We start from the raw sequence: 19,856 nt of genomic DNA on the forward strand, positions 1-19,856 counted from the left end.
ATAGAGTAAGAAAATCAAGTCTCTATAAACCTCAAAATCTCACCAGCATTTCCAGAGGTAAGCATATGAAAGTCTGGGGAATTATCTTCTAATCATTTTGCTATATATAAACTTACAGGTGTGTTTTGGAGGATGGGTGATAAACTCAAATAGAGATCATTTGATTGAAAGCCTTTAATGAATTAGTAAACTGAGGCCCAGATAGGTTCATCCTGTGCTCTATAACAGAAAATCTTGGCAAATAGCCCTTTTCTAAAATTCTTGCACATTCTGTGCGAAGTCACTTGGATCCTTAACACTTCCTAAGACAGATTGTGTCATTATTATACTTCAGCCTCATTCTAGCTTATATTCCCTCTCACCTAATTTTTCTGATGTCAACTAACAGATTCCGCCTCCCAGTATCAATTTCACCCTTCCCTCGCCGGTGCTTGGAATGCCATCTGTCCCAATGTTTGACCCTCCCTGGGTTCCTCAGTGCAGCGGGAGTGTCCAGGACCCCATTAATGAAGACCAGTCTGTGAGTAACACACATTTCCATTCCAATATCTCCAGGTTCCATGGTGTACATGTAAAAGAGAACAATTCATGTTTGCGGTAATTTGTTCATTCTCATCATAAGAATGTAATGATAACACAGAAACTTAGCACAAAAAGTCTTTGTCCTTGTGAATATAATAGAGGGAATAATATCCAGTAGTGAGCACTTGCAGATCTAAAAAAAAAAAAAAAAAAAGTATTGTTTTATAATCAAAGCAGAAGCCACCTTCTAAAGCTACTAAAAGCATTAGGCATTGATTTCTTGGCCAAAGGTAGCCCTTTTGCCTCTGTTTATTACATAATGAACATACTCATTTAACCAATAATATGTAAGCCAAGTTAAAGACATTAGCCCTGAAAAAATAAGAAAAAGAAGAGAGTTGGCAGCTATTTCCTTGTTTGAACCTTAGTTTATTCTTCATTTTGTCGATCATCAGTATCATCATCACAGACATCACTCTGAGACCCCTGCTCTTATTACTGCTATGTGTAATATAACTCATAAATGGTCAGATTTAGAACACAGTCCATTTATAGACAAAAAACAAGAATATGCACCTTTTGAAAACACTGATCTTCGGCCGGGCGCGGTGGCTCAAGCCTGTAATCCCAGCACTTTGGGAGGCCGAGACGGGCGGATCACGAGGTCAGGAGATCGAGACCATCCTGGCTAACACGGTGAAACCCCGTCTCTACTAAAAATACAAAAAATTAGCCGGGCGAGGTGGCGGGCGCCTGTAGTCCCAGCTACTCGGGAGGCTGAGGCAGGAGAATGGCGTGAACCCGGGAGGCGGAGCTTGCAGTGAGCTGAGATCCGGCCATTGCACTCCAGCCTGGGCGGCAGAGCGAGACTCCGTCTCAAAAAAAAAAAAGAAAACACTGATCTTCAAAATATGCCTTTTTCACCTGTTTAATAGTATTTTTCTAAATTGCAAGAGTAATGTAGAAAATTTGGAAAATAAAGCAAAAATAGAAAAAAGAACACCTCTTTGCACAAATCTATCATTATTTCCTTGCATAAATTCCTATGGGATTTATGACAATAATAAAATAATAACCGTTAAAGGTTTTTGATGCATCTCACAAAATATCCCCAGAAAAGTCATATCACTTTGTCCTTATAGAGTAGAATTGAAAAGTATCTTATTGACTAATGTTATTATTTTAATTGCCACTTTGAATGGCCAAAAACCACTTACTGTTTATTTTATTCACACTTCTTTGAAAAAGTTAGTTGAATGTATGAAATTAGTTTGAACATCTTTCCATATTACTCATAGCATTTCTAGGCATTTGTAGCTTTCTTTGGAGAACTGTTTTTTAAACTCTTTCCTATCACAGTATGCCCATTTTATTTTAATTCTACCTTCATATCTGATGGTACCTTGCCGAAGGGAAATACACACCTGGTTCTTCTCCCACATGGGCAGTAATTTCAGCATCTGAGCCACCAACATAAAGATCTTTGATTTGTCTCCTGAAGAGGTGATGGGTTCATCTGAGCTGGCCACAGTCTGTATTCCAAGCTCACTGCAGATTTGAAATCAAGTCCCTTGATTTTATATCCAGTTATTTTTCTCATTCCACAGTTCTTACCTTATGCCTTAATATAATAAACCAGCTTAGCTACCTGGCTCTGAAAATGGATTGTACTAAAAATACAAAAATTAGCTGGCCATGGTGGCAGGTACCTGTAATCCCAACTACTTGGGAGGCTGAGACAGGAGAATTGCTTGAACCCAGGAGGTGGAGGTTGCAGTGAGCTGAGGTTGTGCCATTGCACTCCAGTCTGGGCGACAAGAGCGAAACCCCATCTCAAAAAAATAAAAAATAAAAAGTAAAATAAAAATGCTCTCAATTGCTACTCTGTCATTCAACATAGGAAACCTTTAGTCTTACGTTAAGATCCTCCATAAAGGGATTGTCTACAAATGCAGCCCTGTAGAAGAGTGATCAACATCCCCTGCCTGTCTCTTAAACACCGTGTGACTATAAGCCAACAAAGAGATGTGGAATTGCCATTGTGTATAAACATTACTTCAAGAGGTTAGAGAAGAACTCCAGTGATCACTTCTCTGCTCAGGGACCACTGACTCTGTCTTCAAAGCTCTTGGAGCTCTTGGAATTTGTCTGGGCATAAGCATCATGATTAAGACATGAATAGAATAGCTATTTTACAGTGAATCTTCTTTTCTTCATTGTTCCTGATCCTTCATCTATGGAGGAGTGAGTTTTTCTTAATATTTTTCCAGTATGCTTTAGCTACTGTTAGAGTCAGATTTTATATTCAACCTTAGTAACACTATCAGCTCTCATAATTTTCATTCCATAACTTTGTTCCTACAAATATTATTAAGTGTTTATAGTGTGACAGATACTTGAGCTACAGAAATGAAATAAGCCATATAACTAACTGGCTTATATGAGAGATCTCTTTCTTCCTCCTTTCCATGGTTCTGACTTTCAATTTTATTAACCTTATGAAATAAATGTCCTTCGGTTTTTTTTTGAGACAGGGTCTCGCTCTGTTGCCCAGGCTGGAGTGCAGTGGTGTGATCTCCACCTCCTATGTTCAAGCAATTCTCATGCCTCAGCCTCCTGAGTAGCTGGGATTATAGGCATGTGCCACCACACCCAGCTAATTTTTGTATTTTTAGTAGAGACGGGGTTTCTCCATGTTGCCTAGGCTGGTCTCGAACTCCTCACCTCAAGTAATTCACCCACCTCAGCCTTCCAAAGTGCTAGGATTACAGACGTGAGCCACCACACCCAGCCTAAAATAAATGTCCTTTTAAAAACAGATAAAAAAATTCTAGAAAGGAATGGAGTACTTATAAATTTTATTTGATCTTAATATTTAAACAGGAAATCATTGATATCCCCCCACATCCTAAGATGAAATAGGATTCTTTCCAGAAATTATAGATGTTCTTGAAGAATCATTCTGATTGAATGAAAAAAAAAATAGCTTAACTATACGCAGCTTGGAAATTTGGTAAAAAGACAAATATCCATGAAACTGGATCATGGGTATCCTAACATTTCCTGAGGACAAACTACTACATTTGTGTGATTCGTTCGAACACTCTTTATGCCTGTGACCTTGCAGAAGAATTGCTATTAAATGAGCTTGCCTTTATGTCTCCACAGAAATCCTTTTCAGCCCGGGCTGTGTCCCGCTCCCATCAAAGGGCAGAACACATCTTAAAGAACTTGCAGCAGGAGGAAGAAAAGAAACGTCTTGGTCGAGAAGCCAGCCTCATCACCGCCATCCCCATCACCCAGGAGGCCTGCTATGAGCCCACATGCACGCCCAGCTCAGAGCCGGAAGAAGAAGGTGCCCTCTGCACACAGGATTTCTTGGGGGGCTGAGTCTCAGGGAAATAACGTGCTCTGAAATTAACATTGACAATTTTATGTGACATGAGGTGATATGCCCCCTTCCGTCTCTCTCTCACTTCCTGACACTAACCAAACTTTCTGAAGTTTAGAGTTAGCCATTTTCAGAGGTGGACATTAGTTACATTAAATGAATGACTTGAGGAACTGCTGAATCCAGTAGGTGTATTAAAGTAAATGCAACCAATCTTTCAACCTTCACAAGTGCAGTTTGTCAGTTGGTATCAAAAAATGATTAATCATTCTGAATTGAGTGATTCTCTGCCCTGCTTTTGTAAAAACTTCAGGGGATATTTTCTGTCTTTCCTCTGTAGAGCTTTTTTAATTTTTATTTTTCCTTTTCTTTTTTTTCTTTTTTTTTTTTTTTTGAGGTGGAGTCTCGCTGTGTCTCCCAGGCTGGAGTGCAGTGGCACCATCTCCGCTCACTGCAAGCTCCGTCTCCCGGGTTCATGCCATTCTCCCACCTCAGCCTCCCAAGTAGCTGGGACTACAGGCGCCCGCCACCACGCCCAGCTAGTTTTTTGTATTTTTAGTAGAGACGGGGTTTCACCATGTTAGCCAGGATAGTCTCGATCTCCTGACCTCGTGATCCACCCGCCTCGGCCTCCCAAAGTGCTGGGATTACAGGCTTGAGCCACCGCGCCCGGCTATTTTTCCTTTTCTAAGTACACTCAAAGAAATTTAAGCCTTATGGTCTGAGAGCAGTAAGCATTTGTGATATAAGAGCAATGTGATAATGATAACTGTTTTGTTATAAAGCCAAAGTTCACATTCCCCATTTTGTTTGCCAGTAGAAGAAGTCACCAATCTGGCATCCCGTCGACTGTCTGTGAGTCCATCCTGCACCTCCAGCACTTCCCACAGGAATTATTCCTTCCGCCGCGGGTCAGTCTGGTCAGTGCGTTCAGCCGTCAGTGCTGAAGGTGTGTCCTCTTGCATACGTTTATTTCTCCTGACTTATGTGGTTTGAAACACTTCCTGGTTAATATCATTATCTCACTTGATTACACTGTCTTCATTAAATAACTTGTCTCATGACTTGACATTCTAAAAAAATTAGCATGACATTCTTTAAAAAAAATATTGTTGATTTACCTCAGCAATGTCATTTTTAAGTTGGCTCTATTTTAATTACATTGCATGTAATCATATTGCTGAGGGTTCAGAATACATTATTCTAGACAGTTAATAGTTTTCCACCTAGCTACAGTATATTACAACCAACTGGGAAGCTTAAAAAAAAAGTTCCAACCATACCTAAGACCAAATCAAAATCTCTGAGGGTAAGACCCATCAATGTTTTTAAAACCTCCTCAGCTGATTTCAGTGTGTGTCCCTAGTTTTTTTTTTGTTTTTGTTTTTAATTTTAACCATCCCTGTGGGTGTAAAGTGGTAACTCAATGTGATTTTTATTTGCACCTCCCTAATGACAAACGATATGGAGCATCTTTTCATATGCTTATTGACTATATGTGTATCTTCTTGGTAAAAGTGTGTTCATTCAATCTTTTGTCCACTTTAAATTGGGCAATTAGTCTTTTTTTTTTTTTTTTTTTTTTTTTTTTTTTTTGAGAGGAGTCTCGCTCTGTCGCTCAGGCTAGAGTGCAGCGGCGCGATCGCGGCTCACTGCAAGCTCCGCTGCCAGGGTTCACGCCATTCTCCTGCCTCAGCCTCCCGACTAGCTGGGACTACAGGCACCTGCCACCACGCCTGGCTAATTTTTTTGTACTTTTAGTAGAGACGGGGTTTCACTGTGTTAGCCAGGATAGTCTCGATCTCCTGACCTCATAATCCACCCGTCTCGGCCTCCCAAAGTGCTGGGATTGCAGGCTTGAGCCACCGCGCCCGGCCTAGCAATTCGTCTTTTAACTGTTAAATTATGAGAACTATTTATACATTCTGTATATAAGTCACTTATCAGATATATGATTTGCAAATATTTTCTCCCATTTCATAATTTGTCTTTCTACTTTCTTCACTTGATCTTAGCCAAAAGGCTGAGAAGTGAGTGTCTTTTTTACTTTCTTAAAGGTAACTTTGAGGCACACAAGTTTTTTATTTTAATTAAATCCAATGTGTGTGTTTTTTCTTTTGTCATTTGTGCTTTTAGTGTCATATCTAAGAAACAATTGTCTAATCCAAGGTCGCAAAGATTTACTCCTATGTTTTCTTCTAAGAGTTTTAGCATTTATATTTAGGCGTGTGATCAACTTTGAGTTAATATTTGTTATATTATGAGTTAGAATTTTACATTTAGATAACTAGTTGTCCCAGCACTATTTATAGAAAAGACTATTCTTCTCCCTTGAATTTTCTTGGCACCTTTGTCAAAAATCAATTGAACATTAGTGTATTTATGGTCTTTCATTTCTGTTCTACTGATCTGTATGTCAATCCTTCTCTCAATACCATGAAATCTTGATATGCAGATATTTGTATAATTGTTATGTCTTTCTGATTGATCATTTTATCATTATAACATGCTCTGTTTTGCCTGTAGTAAAAATTTTTCACTTACAGTACACTTTTTCTAATGTTAACATAGATACTCCACATCATTTTTTATTGCTGTCTGTATGGCATATCTTCTTTCATCCTTTTCTTTCATCTTATTTGTGTCTTTAAAACTAAATTATGTATCTTAGAACATAACAGTTGATTCATATTTGTTTGTTTTTATCCATTCTGCTAATTTTGCCTTTTGTTTATTTAGTCAGTTTACATTTATTGCAGTTTCGGATAAGGTAAGATTTATGTCTGCCATTTTAATATATAACATATGCCACGTCAAAGACATAGTTTTATTTATACCTTTATCTTATAACTTTATAAGATAGTATGTTTTATATAAAATGTATAACATATTAAAATAAAACATATTTATAATAGCTGACAAAATCTTTGTCTAGTAAGTCCAACATTTAAGCTTCCTCAGGGTTAGTTTATGTTGACTACTTTTATTTCTGTATATGGGCAATATTTTCCTGGTTTCTTATATGTCTCATAACTTTTATTGAAAAATGGACAATTTGAATTATATAATGTGGCAACTCTGCAAATCAATTGTCCCCCTTTCCTCATGAGGGTTTTTTGTTGTTATTGTGTTGCTATTTGTTTGTTTAGTAATTTTCCTTGACTAATTTTGTAAAGTCCCTAAGCTTTGTTGAGTATGAGCACTGAAATCCCCACTTGGTTGCATTAGTGGTCAGGTAATGATTAGACAGAGATTTTAAGTGCCTCGAACTAATAAGTCTTCCAGGTCTTCCAGCCTTTACTGAGGACCACTTTGGATGTGTTGAGGCACATCTTCAGTGTTCCAGTAGTTTAAAACTCTGCCTTAGCCTTCATTTTTGTACTTTCTGTTTGTGTAGAGTTTAAACGTTAGCCAAATATGAGAGATCAGGAATTTCTCAGGTCCTTCCTGGGCATGTGCACAACATTGTACACATGTACAGCCATCTAGATACCCAGGAATATGCCAGTGATTTGCAAGCCCTCTAGAAATCTCATTCCCCAGATTTCCCTTTTAAGTTTTTTGTCAGCCTCCAGCTTCTCCCAACTGATATGAACACCTCAGACAGCTACGATGTTAAGTAATTGTTGCTGATTTTTTCTCTTTTTTTTTGTAAATGCCCTGGGGATAAAGCTATTTGCACTAAGTAAGCTTTGAGTCAAGCTAAATAAAGACAAATCCAGTGAATAGGGATTTTCCATGGGGTTCTAGATAGGTCAAGTAGTGACAATTCTCTGGTGTTGAGGCTTTTAGGGAGCCCCAAAACTGCTCTGCCCATCCAGTGGCTACTAGGCTGCTGGTTTTCACAGCTACAATGGTTGCAAGGTTGTCAATTTTCAAGGCTCCTAAGGACCTAGGAAGAGGGAGAGGTGAGTAAGTAGGGCAAGTTAAAATGCCAGAAATACTACTGGTCTCACCAAGAGTTTACGTTTCTTTTTCCTTTTTTTTTTTTTTTTTTTTTTTTTTGTTTGTTTTTTTAATACATGGTCCTCAAATAGTTCCAAGCTTTTGGTTAATTTTGAAAGCTCCGAAAAAAAAGTGTATTTCACAGTGTTCTCATTGTTTTTATGGAGGAACAGATTTCAGGGATCTATACTCCACTGTTCCAGAAGTGCTTGGCCCACTATATCTATATACATTTTTAAAGATTTCCGTATGCATCTACTATGAGGCTGTGTCCAGAATTTATTCCTTCTGGTGGGTTCTTGGTCTTGCTGACTTCAAGAATGAAGCCACAGACCCTCACAGTGAGTACAGCTCATAAAGGTAGTGCAGACTCAAAGAGTGAGCAGCAGCAAGATTTATTGTGAAGAGTGGAAGAACGAAGCTTCCACAGTGTGGAAGGGGACCCTAGTGGGTTGCCACTGCTGGCTCAGGTGGCCAGCTTTTATTCCCTTATTTTACTTTATTCCAGCTTTTATTCCCTTATTTGGCCCCACCCACATCCATTGGTCCATTTTACAGAGCACTGATTGGTCCATTTTACAGAGTGCTGATTGGTCCATTTTACAGAGTGCTGATTAGTGCATTTACAATCCTTTAGCTAGACACAGAGTGCTGATTGGTGCAATTTTACAGAGTGCTGATTGGTGTGTTTACAATCCTTTAGCTAGACACAAAAGTTCTGCAAGTCCCCATCCAACCCAGAAGCTCAGCTGGCTTCACCTCTCAAAGCCAGAACTGAGAATGACAGTATAAGTCTCTTACCCTCTGGTCCATAGGCCTTCTAAAATTCCAAATAGCCATGTAAGTTTTAATATGAGAATCAAACACTCACAGTTCTTTAGTGCTTTAGAAAAATGACATGTATATTTTCATATTAATAAGCTGTTAAATATCTTTTCTACCTTCCTCGCCTACTAAATCTAAACTTTTTCCTTTATTCCTATATGCAATTATATTTATTATTAATTTGTTATTGTATTTATCAATGAGGATGAAAACATTAATATGAGTGGGCTATGTCATTCTTATCCTAAATGCATGTGTGTTTTCTTCTACCCCATATTACTGCTTACCATCTTGCACACACTTACATGCACACAACCAGTTGCATCTATGAAAAATGTCTTAGTCTCTGCTTAGAATTTTATCTTCATTGATTTAACATTCTGAGCTGATCCACATGTCCCAGAATGTCTGTGCTTTGCTTCTCTACCAAACAAGAATAGTGGTACTTGGAAAGTGGGCTGGTTTTTTTGTTTGTTATAAAATGCAGAGGCACTTTGTGTAATGTCATCTTTTTTAAAATGTTGGCATTTTCTCATTGGTAGGATTATGCTGTTAAATAAGTAGGCCTTGAACTGAGAAATGTTGCATTAAAATTACATTACTGAGGCCAGATGCAGTGGCTTATGCCTGTAATTTCAGTACTTTGGGAGGTGGAGGTGGGAGGATTGCTTGAGCCCAGGAGTTCAAGACTGACCTGGGCAACATAGTGAAGACTCATCTCTACAAAAAATAAAAAAAATTACATGTGGTGGCACACCTGTGTGGTCCCAGCTACTCTGGAGGCTGAGACAGGAGGATCTCTTGAGCCCAAGAAGTCGAGGCTGCAGTGAGCGGTGATCATGCCACTGCACTCCAGCCTGGGTGACAGAGTGAGACCCTGTCTCAAAACAACAATAACAACAAAGAATTACATTACTGAGAAAAGCACCCTGATTTTGTCTCCCATTTTAGATGAGGAACATACCACTGAACACACGCCAAACCACCATGTGCCTCAGCCCCCACAAGCAGTGTTCCCAGCATGCATCTGTGCAGCAGTACTTCCCATTGTTCATCTGATGGAGGATGGTGAGGTGCGGGAAGATGGAGTAGCAGGTACAGTTTTGAACAGTTGGATCATCAGTGATATTCTTAAGCTGTTTATCTGATAGAAGACAGTAGGTTGCTCTTAAACACATTATCTACTGACCACGTGTTGAACTGTTTTATGCATATATTATAATTAAAGATTTCCAACATACTGCACTAACACTATCACTCTCTCCACTTCCTTCTCCCTCTACCTTTATGGCCAAAAAATTGCATTTAAAATAGATAGTTGGGTCCAGGAGCATTGTTTGTGACCAGAGAACAGAACACTAATTTGGCCACATAGAAATCAAACAGTCACTTTTAGCTATTAACTTGACACCACTAATACCATCTCTCTTATGTGATTACCTTTCCAGATGTACTAACTACCTAAAAAGAATAATTGCAAAATGAAACAATAAAGTAAGGGAAAACATGAGTAACATTTGTGATGACAAAGGTTAATTTCTTAACATTACATTTAGAAAAGCTCTTATAACTCATTCATAATTTTTAAAAACCCCATTAGAAAAATGGGCAAAGGATATAAGCAGGCAATCCAATGGCCACTAACACCTGGAAACAACATTGTTGTTTAAAACAGTAACTAAATCTTACATTTTGGCTACAAAGTTGGCAAAGATTATTTTAAATGAAAATATCTATTGCTGGCGAAAAAGCAGGAGAAAGAGCATCCTCATACTTTGCTGATGAAGTATAAAACTCTGTACAAGCATTCTAGAACAGAGTTTCATGATATGTATCAAAAACCTTAAAAGTGTGAAAAATTTTTGACATAGATCTGGCTTCTAGCAATTTCCTGACATTCATGAGGGCTATATAAAGGACGTTGTACATTGATCATTATTTAAAATAAAAAATTTTAGAAAGACTATAAATCCCTAATCATAGTTAATCATAGTACCTCCATATGATAACATTCCGTGAGCACTGGAATTGCATTCTAGATGAATATTAATATAAAAAGTGTTAATATATTGCTAAGTAAAAAACCAAATATCAAAGAATATTTTCTATATATAGTACTATTTTAAAATACATGTAAGTAGAGTGGGCATGGTGGCTCATGCTTGTAATCCCAGCACTTTGGGAGGCCGAGGCAGACGAATCACTTGAGACCAGGAGTTCGAGACCAGCCTGGTCAACATGGCAAAACCCTGTCTCTGCTAAAAATACAAAAACTAGCCAAGCGTGGTGGCACATGCCTGTGATCCCAGCTACTCATGAGGCTAAGGCAGGTGAATCGCTTGAACCTGGAAGGTGGAGGTTGCAGTGAGCCGAAATCGCACCACTGCACTTCAGCCTGGGCAACAGAGTGAGACTCCATCTCAAAAAAATAAAGTAAAATAAAATAATGCACGTAAGTATATGTTTCATGTATGTGAAAGGACGTACTCCAAACCGTTAATAATTGTTTCTGTGATGAGTGGACTTCCCAGTCTTATTTTTCTCCTTGCGTTTTTTTGTATTTTTCATGTTTTAAGCATGAAACTGCCTTACTTAAGCAATGAAAATAAAAATAATATGAACATTTTGAAGTTTTAATTGATACATCATAATTGTACATATTTATGGGGTACAGTGATATTTCAATACCTGTATACAATGTGTAATGATCAACTCATGGTAATTAGCATATCCTTCACCTCAAATAGCATTTCTTTGTGTTAGGAACACTCACCATTCTCTCTTCTAGCTATTTGAGAATATAGAATAAATTACTGTTACCTACAGTCACCCTCCAGTGCTAAAGAACGCTGAAACTTATTCCTGCGATCTAGCTGTAATTCCGTATCCATTGACCAACCTTTCCCATGCCTCCCTCCTGCCTGCCCTTCCTAGCCTCTAGTTAGCACTATTCTACTCTCTGCTTCTGAGAGATCAACTTATTTAGCTTCTACAAAGAGTGAAAACATACAGTATTTATTTTTCTGTGCCTGGCTTATTTCACATGTAAAGATATTTTTGTAATCAATTTCAACGTGAGAAAAACTCACACCTATTTTAATTAGTTGTAGAGACACATGAAAGCTACAGCTCTGGATTTATATTTTTGTTAATATTATGTATATGTCCTTTAACTTTAATTGCATGGTTTGTTTCTGAATCAAAAATTGGTATCATTTATTTGAAATAAAATTTATGCTAAATTCTGTATTCCTACTTTTGAAAACCAATGGATTTGGGAAACACGTTCAAACTAAAGACCATTTGGTGTTTACTGGCCCTCTTTTTTACCCACCTGCTTTCTTAGTCTGGGCACTTTTGGACAATCTTAGCCTGACCACTTTCCCCACGGAAATAGCACTTTCTTTCTCATTAGGATTATTTATTCTTAAGACTTCCTCATTAGAAGTGAGAACCTAATTGTTACTGGCTCAACTACTTTATCTTGCTGAAGGAGATACTGTTTGAAGTATTCATGTGGACAGAAAAAAAAAATCCCTAATTCATATGCATTCTAAACCAAAACATATTTTCAAAAGCCAAATAGTCCTTCACAGTTTCTCCATAAAATAAACAATAAACTATGACTGCAATTTAATAAGTGCTTACTACTGCTATTATTGGGGTGATTTCCACAACAAAGACAATTGCATATATTCACAGAGATATTCTTTGCAAAAGCATGGCTGATACCTGAAGACAACTCCTACACTTTTTGGTAACCTGTTCTTTACATATGAAAATGTTCAGAGACAACAACCAAGAGAACAAATATCTACCTTTCAAAAGAGAAAAGAGTTCACAGAGCCTTTTTAAGGCAAAAAGGAGATACTAAAGCTTGTAAATTGTCAAATACTTTGTCTCATAGACTTATCTCCATTTAAGACAAATGTTCAACTTTCTTTCTCTTCTGAAGTGAGTGCTGTGGCTCAACAAGTCTTATGGAACTGTCTAATTGAAGATCCATCAACGGTTCTTCGACATTTTCTGGAAAAACTGACCATCAGCAATAGACAAGTAAATTCCTCTTCCTTTTTAGTGTAGCTCTGTGGCTACAAGTGTGAACACTGTTAAAATCATGCAAAGAACTTTGTAGTGCAGTGCATGCAACTCAATGCCCTCCAATACACAGCCAATAAGTACTTTTTAAATAATGATAATGATGAGCAATACTTAATTGCTGTTTTCTTTTTAATTTCTCCATTAATTCATGCTTCCATATGTGTATGTTACATTGCTAGTGAGGATCCTAAAATACTGCAAGATTAAATTAAGTATAATGTTCCTACTATTGAGTACCTTCATTGAATTCTGATTGCTTGGCAGTCTGATACAGGTATGATTATTAGAATATGTTAAAATTTTTCATTAACCCAAATCCTGATTTGTCAGACCACCCTGTAAGAAATAATATGCCAAATAAAAGTAGTTTTTCAAGCAATGGCAAAATACAGCGATGATTAAAAATTATCTGTTCATTTATATACTATAGTCATATTCACTGGAAGGTTAAGTTTAGTTTCTGAAAGGTAAAGTTAATTACAGACATTTCAATCTATCCTCTCGTAACCTCTCTTTTTCTCTTTGACTCAAAATCTAGAAAGCAGAATTAGGAAGTTCACAAAAACCTGGTTTGTTTAATGATTTTTCAACATAGGTCCTCCTCACATTCCCATCATATCAGGCTACCATGGCCAATAGAGTTAACTAAATATACAACTTTCCTGTGACTTGCCTGTGACCCACACACACAGTGTCAATTTAAAAAGAACAAAGTCGTGTGCTGCTCAGTGATTTTTAAGTGTTAGCTCCTAGGAGAAAGGTGTTCCAGATGGTTTAAATACTACTTAACAAGTATCACCTATACTATATGAAAATCTTGAACATAATTAAAATCAATATGTGGGCAAAAGTAAGAAAAATCCCTCCCCCAATCCCGAATTTTCAAGAAGTTAATTTTATTTTCTACAGCATGGCAGCTGAAGGAAACATTAAAAATTCCGTTCCTCTTTCAGGATGAGTTAATGTACATGCTGCGCAAACTTCTCTTGAATATTGGAGACTTTCCTGCTCAGACATCTCACATCCTATTCAACTATTTGGTGAGTTATAAATGTTCATTTCCAATTACAAAGCAGCACCATGATGAAAAGGTCTTAGGAGATTTTTTTTCAATAAATTTCCATTAATTATGTCACTAAAGGCAAATTCTGGTCAACTAAATTCACCTACGCTTCCCTATACTTTCGGGGAAGCCCTTGCCTGGCATACTCTTTGGCATATGGAGGGCAGTCAATAGAAATGTCAGTTTCCTCTCTGTCTTCCTTTAGCAATATATAACTTCCTTATGTTTGTTCTTTATTTTGGTTTTCTGTTGAGAAAACATGTGTTCTTTTAGTATTTTTTCCTCTTTTCCTATCTGTGTTTAAACACACACACACACACACACACACACACACACACACACACACACACACACACACACACACACAGATGCAACTGTTGTCCTAGATGGAAAGTTTCTGTGTATGTATTTTTCCATGGCAGCGTCTATGACAGTTTTAACTGCCCTGGCAGTTCTTTCCTGATCCTCTGAGACTTACCAGTTCTTCACATTCTTTTTGTAAACCCCAAATGAATATGCAGTTTGGGGACTAGAACCTGATGACTACTGCTTGAAACTGCCCCTTAATCCAGGCAGACCAATAGCCAAATTAGTGTCTGTGCTGGGCATACTCCTTCAGTTATCCATATGCATATGCATCCCTAGCAGGGTGATAAATTTAACTCACACCACAACCCCCATGTGCAGAGAACATTTGTAATTCCTTTCTCTTGTCTAAGACTAATTTGGTCATCTTCCTCCTGAGTGTCTACTTGCTGGTTGCCAAGGGAAAAAATATGAATAAATATCCAATCCAGATTTAAGTTCAGACCGGTACCAAAACATAAACAGTACTTTTTGGTGGTTTTCAGTCTCTCTTGGATAAAAATGCATAGTCTCTAGGAATTCTCCCTCCTTCCCACTGCTTTTGTCTCTATAGCTATGTGGAGTTGGGTAGAATAAAGACCTTCGTTCACATCTTACCCCTTGCATTTTATCTGAGTCGTTCGTTTGTGAGACCATGTTCTTTGGCTGGTTGCTGGATGAGCACAAACTCAAGCCCATGGCTACTGTCACTCAAAGCCTGTCTGCTCCTGGAAGTGTTTGCTGGGAGATTCAACCTCCCCTCAGCTTCTTTGGGTGCTTTAGACCCCTTGAGTTCTTGCCATGAGTCCCATATGGCTCTAACATAGGAAGTCCACCAGCTACAGCAACCCGCTCAGTGACAACAGCCTATGGCCGTTCTATCTGGAAAGCTTTCCAGCCAAACATCCACTACTTCTGGGTTCTGTCTACACCATACAAAAACCAAAGGTGGATTTGGAAAGCGAAATGTTAGGGCCTCCCTCAGTTTAAGTGTGTGCCCTGCTAAAATTTACACTGCATCCAGGTTGGTATGGAAGGAGCCCAAACAGGGACTGGAGGCGAGAGTGCTTTCAGTGTTTCTTTCGCTTGTCCGTGTACCTGCCTCTTCCCCCAGGTCACTGAATAGGAGAAATGCTTGCCCAGACCACTGCTCTCCTCCATTCTTTAGCTCCGCAACAAAAATATTTTTAAAAGACCTTGATGCCCAGATAGTTTTAAAAGAAATAAATCTCCAAATGCTCAACTTACAGATACGCACTAACACTTGTTGAGTAAATCTGCCATCTCAACCATTATTCTAGCGCACACAAGGAAGACCCACCCCATCATCCCAGAGCTTACCAGGCTGCACTGACAGGCATGTAGGTTGGAGAAAGAATCTGTATTCTATGTTATTAATAGTTTTAAGAAATCGATTTTTCTGATTGATCAATGCACTTTAACCCATAGAACTTTCTATCTGGTCCTATGTTTTATAAATTTCTATTAAGGGTGAGAGTTGGCCATCCTTAGGGTGTCCAGCATTTAGAACACCAAAACAAATTAGGTTTGCAACTCTGATTCTTTCAACATAACTAGAAAGTTTTCCAGGACTACAAAATTTTTGAAGAAACAGTGGCTAAAACACACAAGAAAAAAAAAAAAAGTACACTATTTCTTTCTGAATATTTGCACATTATTGAATAAGATAATTGAAACTTATTTCATCAACTATTCCAATTGTAGTCAGTCGTCATCTTATTTCAATGTATAGAATGCTGAACATATTCTACCTCCTATTAATAAAAAATAAATTTCGAATGAGACATGTTAGATGTCAACTTTAAAAAGTGCAAAAGGGCACACAGTTTTTCCAAATTACATTAGAAGGTATGCAAACAACCCAGCTGGTAAAATAATGTGCACAACAAACCTCATGACATATTTACCTGTGTAACAAACCTGCGCGTGTACCCCTAAATTTAAAAACAAAAAAAAGAAGACACACAAAAATTTTGAAGTTCACCAACTTAGCCAAGTAGAGTGCTCTTAGCTTTGAGACTATTAGACATAATCCAAGCTGCTAATAGTGCTTGGGCAAACTTCATATACAGATGAATTTTGGATGGCTTAAGTACCTAGCTACCAAGTGACATGATGCCTGGGTGGGGGGCGGGGGGAATGGTCTGCTTTTTTCTTAAGAATTCGCCATTTTAGTGATATATGAAAATGTACAGCAGCCTGTGTGGTCAGTTTTCCAGTTATGCCCTCTCCTGGTAACGTTGAAAGTGTTACAGAAGCATTTGAATGGAGAATACGAAGGCACAGAAGATCGAGTTTAAAACAAGAAAAGCTAAGGAAATGAGAATGTGAGCTCAGGATTATTGTAGCTTTGTGAATTCTTCTTATCCTGACTTCTAGGTAGGATTAATCATGTACTTTGTGCGGACCCCCTGCGAGTGGGGGATGGATGCCATTTCAGCCACCCTGACATTCCTGTGGGAGGTGGTGGGTTACGTGGAGGGCCTCTTCTTCAAGGATCTCAAGCAGACAATGAAGAAGGAGCAGTGCGAGGTGAAGCTCCTGGTGACCGCTTCAATGCCAGGTAAGCCACTAGTACTTTTTAGTAACATAACTTTAAAAAAAAAAATTATAAATAGTCCTTTGAAAGACTAAGAGGCTCGTTCATTCATGAGAAAATTTTCAGAGTCCTAGCCCGCAGTATTGAGTGCTTCAAAGAATTTTTGTTTAATATAATCAGAGGAAATACAATAGACCCTTTAAAAAGTCAGCGGTTGCCAGCTGAAAAGGGAGACTCAAAACTGAGATCCGCATGAATCAGTCCTTGAAGGGCTGCCAAGGTTGAAGATTTATTTAAGTCTATCGCAGAGAGCCAGCTGAACTGAAAGCTTTTTTGAGTGAATTTTTGGCAGTGCAAGGAGAATAATATTGTTTGTATGGCATGGACTCCAGTTCTTTGTAAACTCCATGAGAGAAGGCTTTATGAAAAATTGGAAAAGGGGAAAGCAGGAAGAAGGAGCATTACAAAAGAACATGAAGCATGATGTAAACTCAAGATACGATTCCTTTTCACTTCAGATAGCTTGTTTTGCCTTAAGACAAAGATTTTGACAATCCCTTTATCCTTGTGCAGTGACTAAGAAAATTTGAGATGATACATGTATTGAATAAAAGTGAAAGACAGAGTTATGTAGAGATGAGAACACAGGTTCTCTCAGCAAAGAAGCCTGTGTTTAAATCATAGCACTGCCATTTATTAGTCACATAACTAGTATTAACTGTGAAGAAGTACATCATTTCTCAAAGCTTTCTTTCCTTGTGTATAAAATAGGGATATAATTCATACTTCACGATTGTGAGGAATAAATGAGTTGAGATATGTGAAATACTTGCTGCCACACCTGGCTTATGATAAGCATTCAATAAATGATAATTGTGTATGTATACGTTCTGTAGATTATCCAAAAAAAGTAATCCGTTTTTATTATAGCGAAGAAACTCCTATTTTTAACATACTTAAAGACAACTCACTAAAAGTCGATGTATATCATAATGTTCACAAAGATTTGTAATTTAATGAATGAAGTAGAATAAATATTGTCTCAATCAGCCAAGAAGAATACAGAAAATGTAGCTTTAAGCTACATTTCAAGTAGTTGTTTTGGTTTTGCTAATATCTCTGTCTATATTTTCTTAACCTTTATTGCCTGGTCACCTCATCTAGAAAACAGGGATGTATTACTTGTTGCAATGCTTGAGGTTTGAAGTCTAACTCTTCCACTAAATAAATATGTCTCTTAAGTTATTCCATTTCTCTTTTTCCTCATTTGTAAGATAAAAATCATAATACCCACATCATGGGGTTGCTGTGAGATTTAAATACAATTATGCATGTAAAAGACAGGTAGAAGTATTGGGAACTTGGCCGAGCGTGGTGGTTCACTCCTGTAATCCCCACACTTTGGGAGGCTGAGGCGGGTGAATTGCTTGAGGTCAGGAGTTTGAGACCAGCCTGGGCAACATGGCGAAACCCTGTCTCTACTAAAAATAAAACTTTTTAAAAAGTATTGAGAACTCCATACCTATCACTTTTAATAAGTGAATATATTTAAAATATATATGTATTAATATTAAACTTCCAGATAAAAAAATAAATATATATGTAACTATGAATTAAGTATTGTAATTAACAGTAAAAACATCAGATTATTGTTAATATTTTAATACTTTATGCTTTGAAATACAAATTTTCCTATAGCAAAAGTCAGTTTATTATTCTTTTTATCTTTCGTAGGTACTAAAACCTTGGTAGTTCATGGACAGAATGAGTGCGATATCCCAACCCAGTTACCAGTCCATGAAGACACTCAGTTTGAAGCCCTGTTGAAGGTAGGAATAACTTTTAACAGAAATAATTTTTTTAAGGACAATGCTATGGCCACCTCATTGAAGATTCATTTTAGAAGAAAATGGCATTTTTCTATCTTTCAATGGATGTTTATGCATTTCTTTACTCTTCTAAAATCTGCCCCACTATTATTCCCTTATGCTATTTCCTTCCATAATTTTCCCCACTTCTACTGACTTTAGTCAGTAAACTGTCAGTAATCTGATTTTCAGGAACACAGTTCTGGGCCCAGATGTAAGTAGAAGAGACCTCTGGAAAAAAATCAACTTTTCCAAACTCATGCATCTTATTTCAGTGGAAAGGGTCATTACTGCTCCTTTTGGCTTCACTCAGACATCTCCAGAGAATTTCTAAGGCCCAACTTCAACAACTACTCCATTTCTATACTCATGATGAATGGTGGGATAGCAGGAAGGCAAACAGAGTACATTCAAACGCTGCCTTCACCACAACCAGTGTGACCTAAATCAAGTGATAGGACTTCTCTAGTCTCAGTTTCATTTTCAACAGTACTGAGATACTGGTTCAGGTTATACAAGTTATCTATACCTAGTATATACTATATAATGTGCACAGTGCATGATAGTTTATATTATTCCTAAATGTTTCTCTAAACATGTTTTCTTCCTGATGCTGAGACCAGTAGGTGCCACTGTTCCTCCACAGTCCATCACTCAGTCTGATTTATAATCGTACGTCTTGGACACTATGAGAGCAGATGGTTTATATCACATTATCAGTCTTTATGGTACCATTCTTTGGATAACTCTGTGTGGGTATATATGCAGCCATGGTGTGTGTGTGTGTGTGTGTGTGTGTGTGTGTGTGTGTATGTATACATATATACACACACACATATCTAGTGTATACAGTTTATATAAGACACACACATATCTAATGTATACAATTTATGTAAGACATCAATATATATATATATAATCCTCGTAAGAGGTTACCTTGTTTTTTCGAAATTTGTATCTGTCAGCTTACTACCTAGGACATAATATCTTCCTGGTAAACATTTAGTAAAATTTGTTGCTATTGTTCTAGGAGTGTCTGGAGTTTTTTAACATCCCAGAATCCCAGTCAACACATTATTTTCTTATGGATAAACGATGGAACCTTATCCACTACAATAAGGTAAGACACCAGTAATGACATCCCTGTTGAGTTGTGCCAAAGACTTATCATGCCTACCTGAGGGTGGCTCATAATCAGGGAGGCATCGCTTCTTAGAAGTTAATAGTATGACCACC

At 37.7% G+C, this 19,856-nt stretch overlaps 1 protein-coding gene across 23 annotated transcripts in view; it reads left to right on the plus strand.

Annotated features, from left to right (window-relative positions):
* LOC105481129 (unc-80 homolog, NALCN channel complex subunit) overlaps nt 1–19,856 on the plus strand; it is a 231,613-nt gene that overhangs the window by 148,064 nt on the left and 63,693 nt on the right. For 21 of the 23 annotated variants that reach the window (XM_011740446.3, XM_071073877.1, XM_011740447.3 and 18 more), the window contains 9 exons: nt 389–520; nt 3,691–3,877; nt 4,731–4,862; nt 9,635–9,778; nt 12,639–12,739; nt 13,738–13,824; nt 16,593–16,776; nt 18,487–18,581; nt 19,651–19,740. In XM_011740446.3, coding sequence (XP_011738748.2) covers nt 389–520; nt 3,691–3,877; nt 4,731–4,862; nt 9,635–9,778; nt 12,639–12,739; nt 13,738–13,824; nt 16,593–16,776; nt 18,487–18,581; nt 19,651–19,740 — 1,152 coding nt within the window. The remainder of the gene's footprint in view (nt 1–388; nt 521–3,690; nt 3,878–4,730; nt 4,863–9,634; nt 9,779–12,638; nt 12,740–13,737; nt 13,825–16,592; nt 16,777–18,486; nt 18,582–19,650; nt 19,741–19,856) is intronic. The other 2 variants (XM_071073863.1, XM_011740444.3) reach the window with 1 other exon arrangement.

Source organism: Macaca nemestrina, chromosome 11, assembly GCF_043159975.1.
Source record: "Macaca nemestrina isolate mMacNem1 chromosome 11, mMacNem.hap1, whole genome shotgun sequence".
Lineage (NCBI taxonomy): Eukaryota > Metazoa > Chordata > Mammalia > Primates > Cercopithecidae > Macaca > Macaca nemestrina.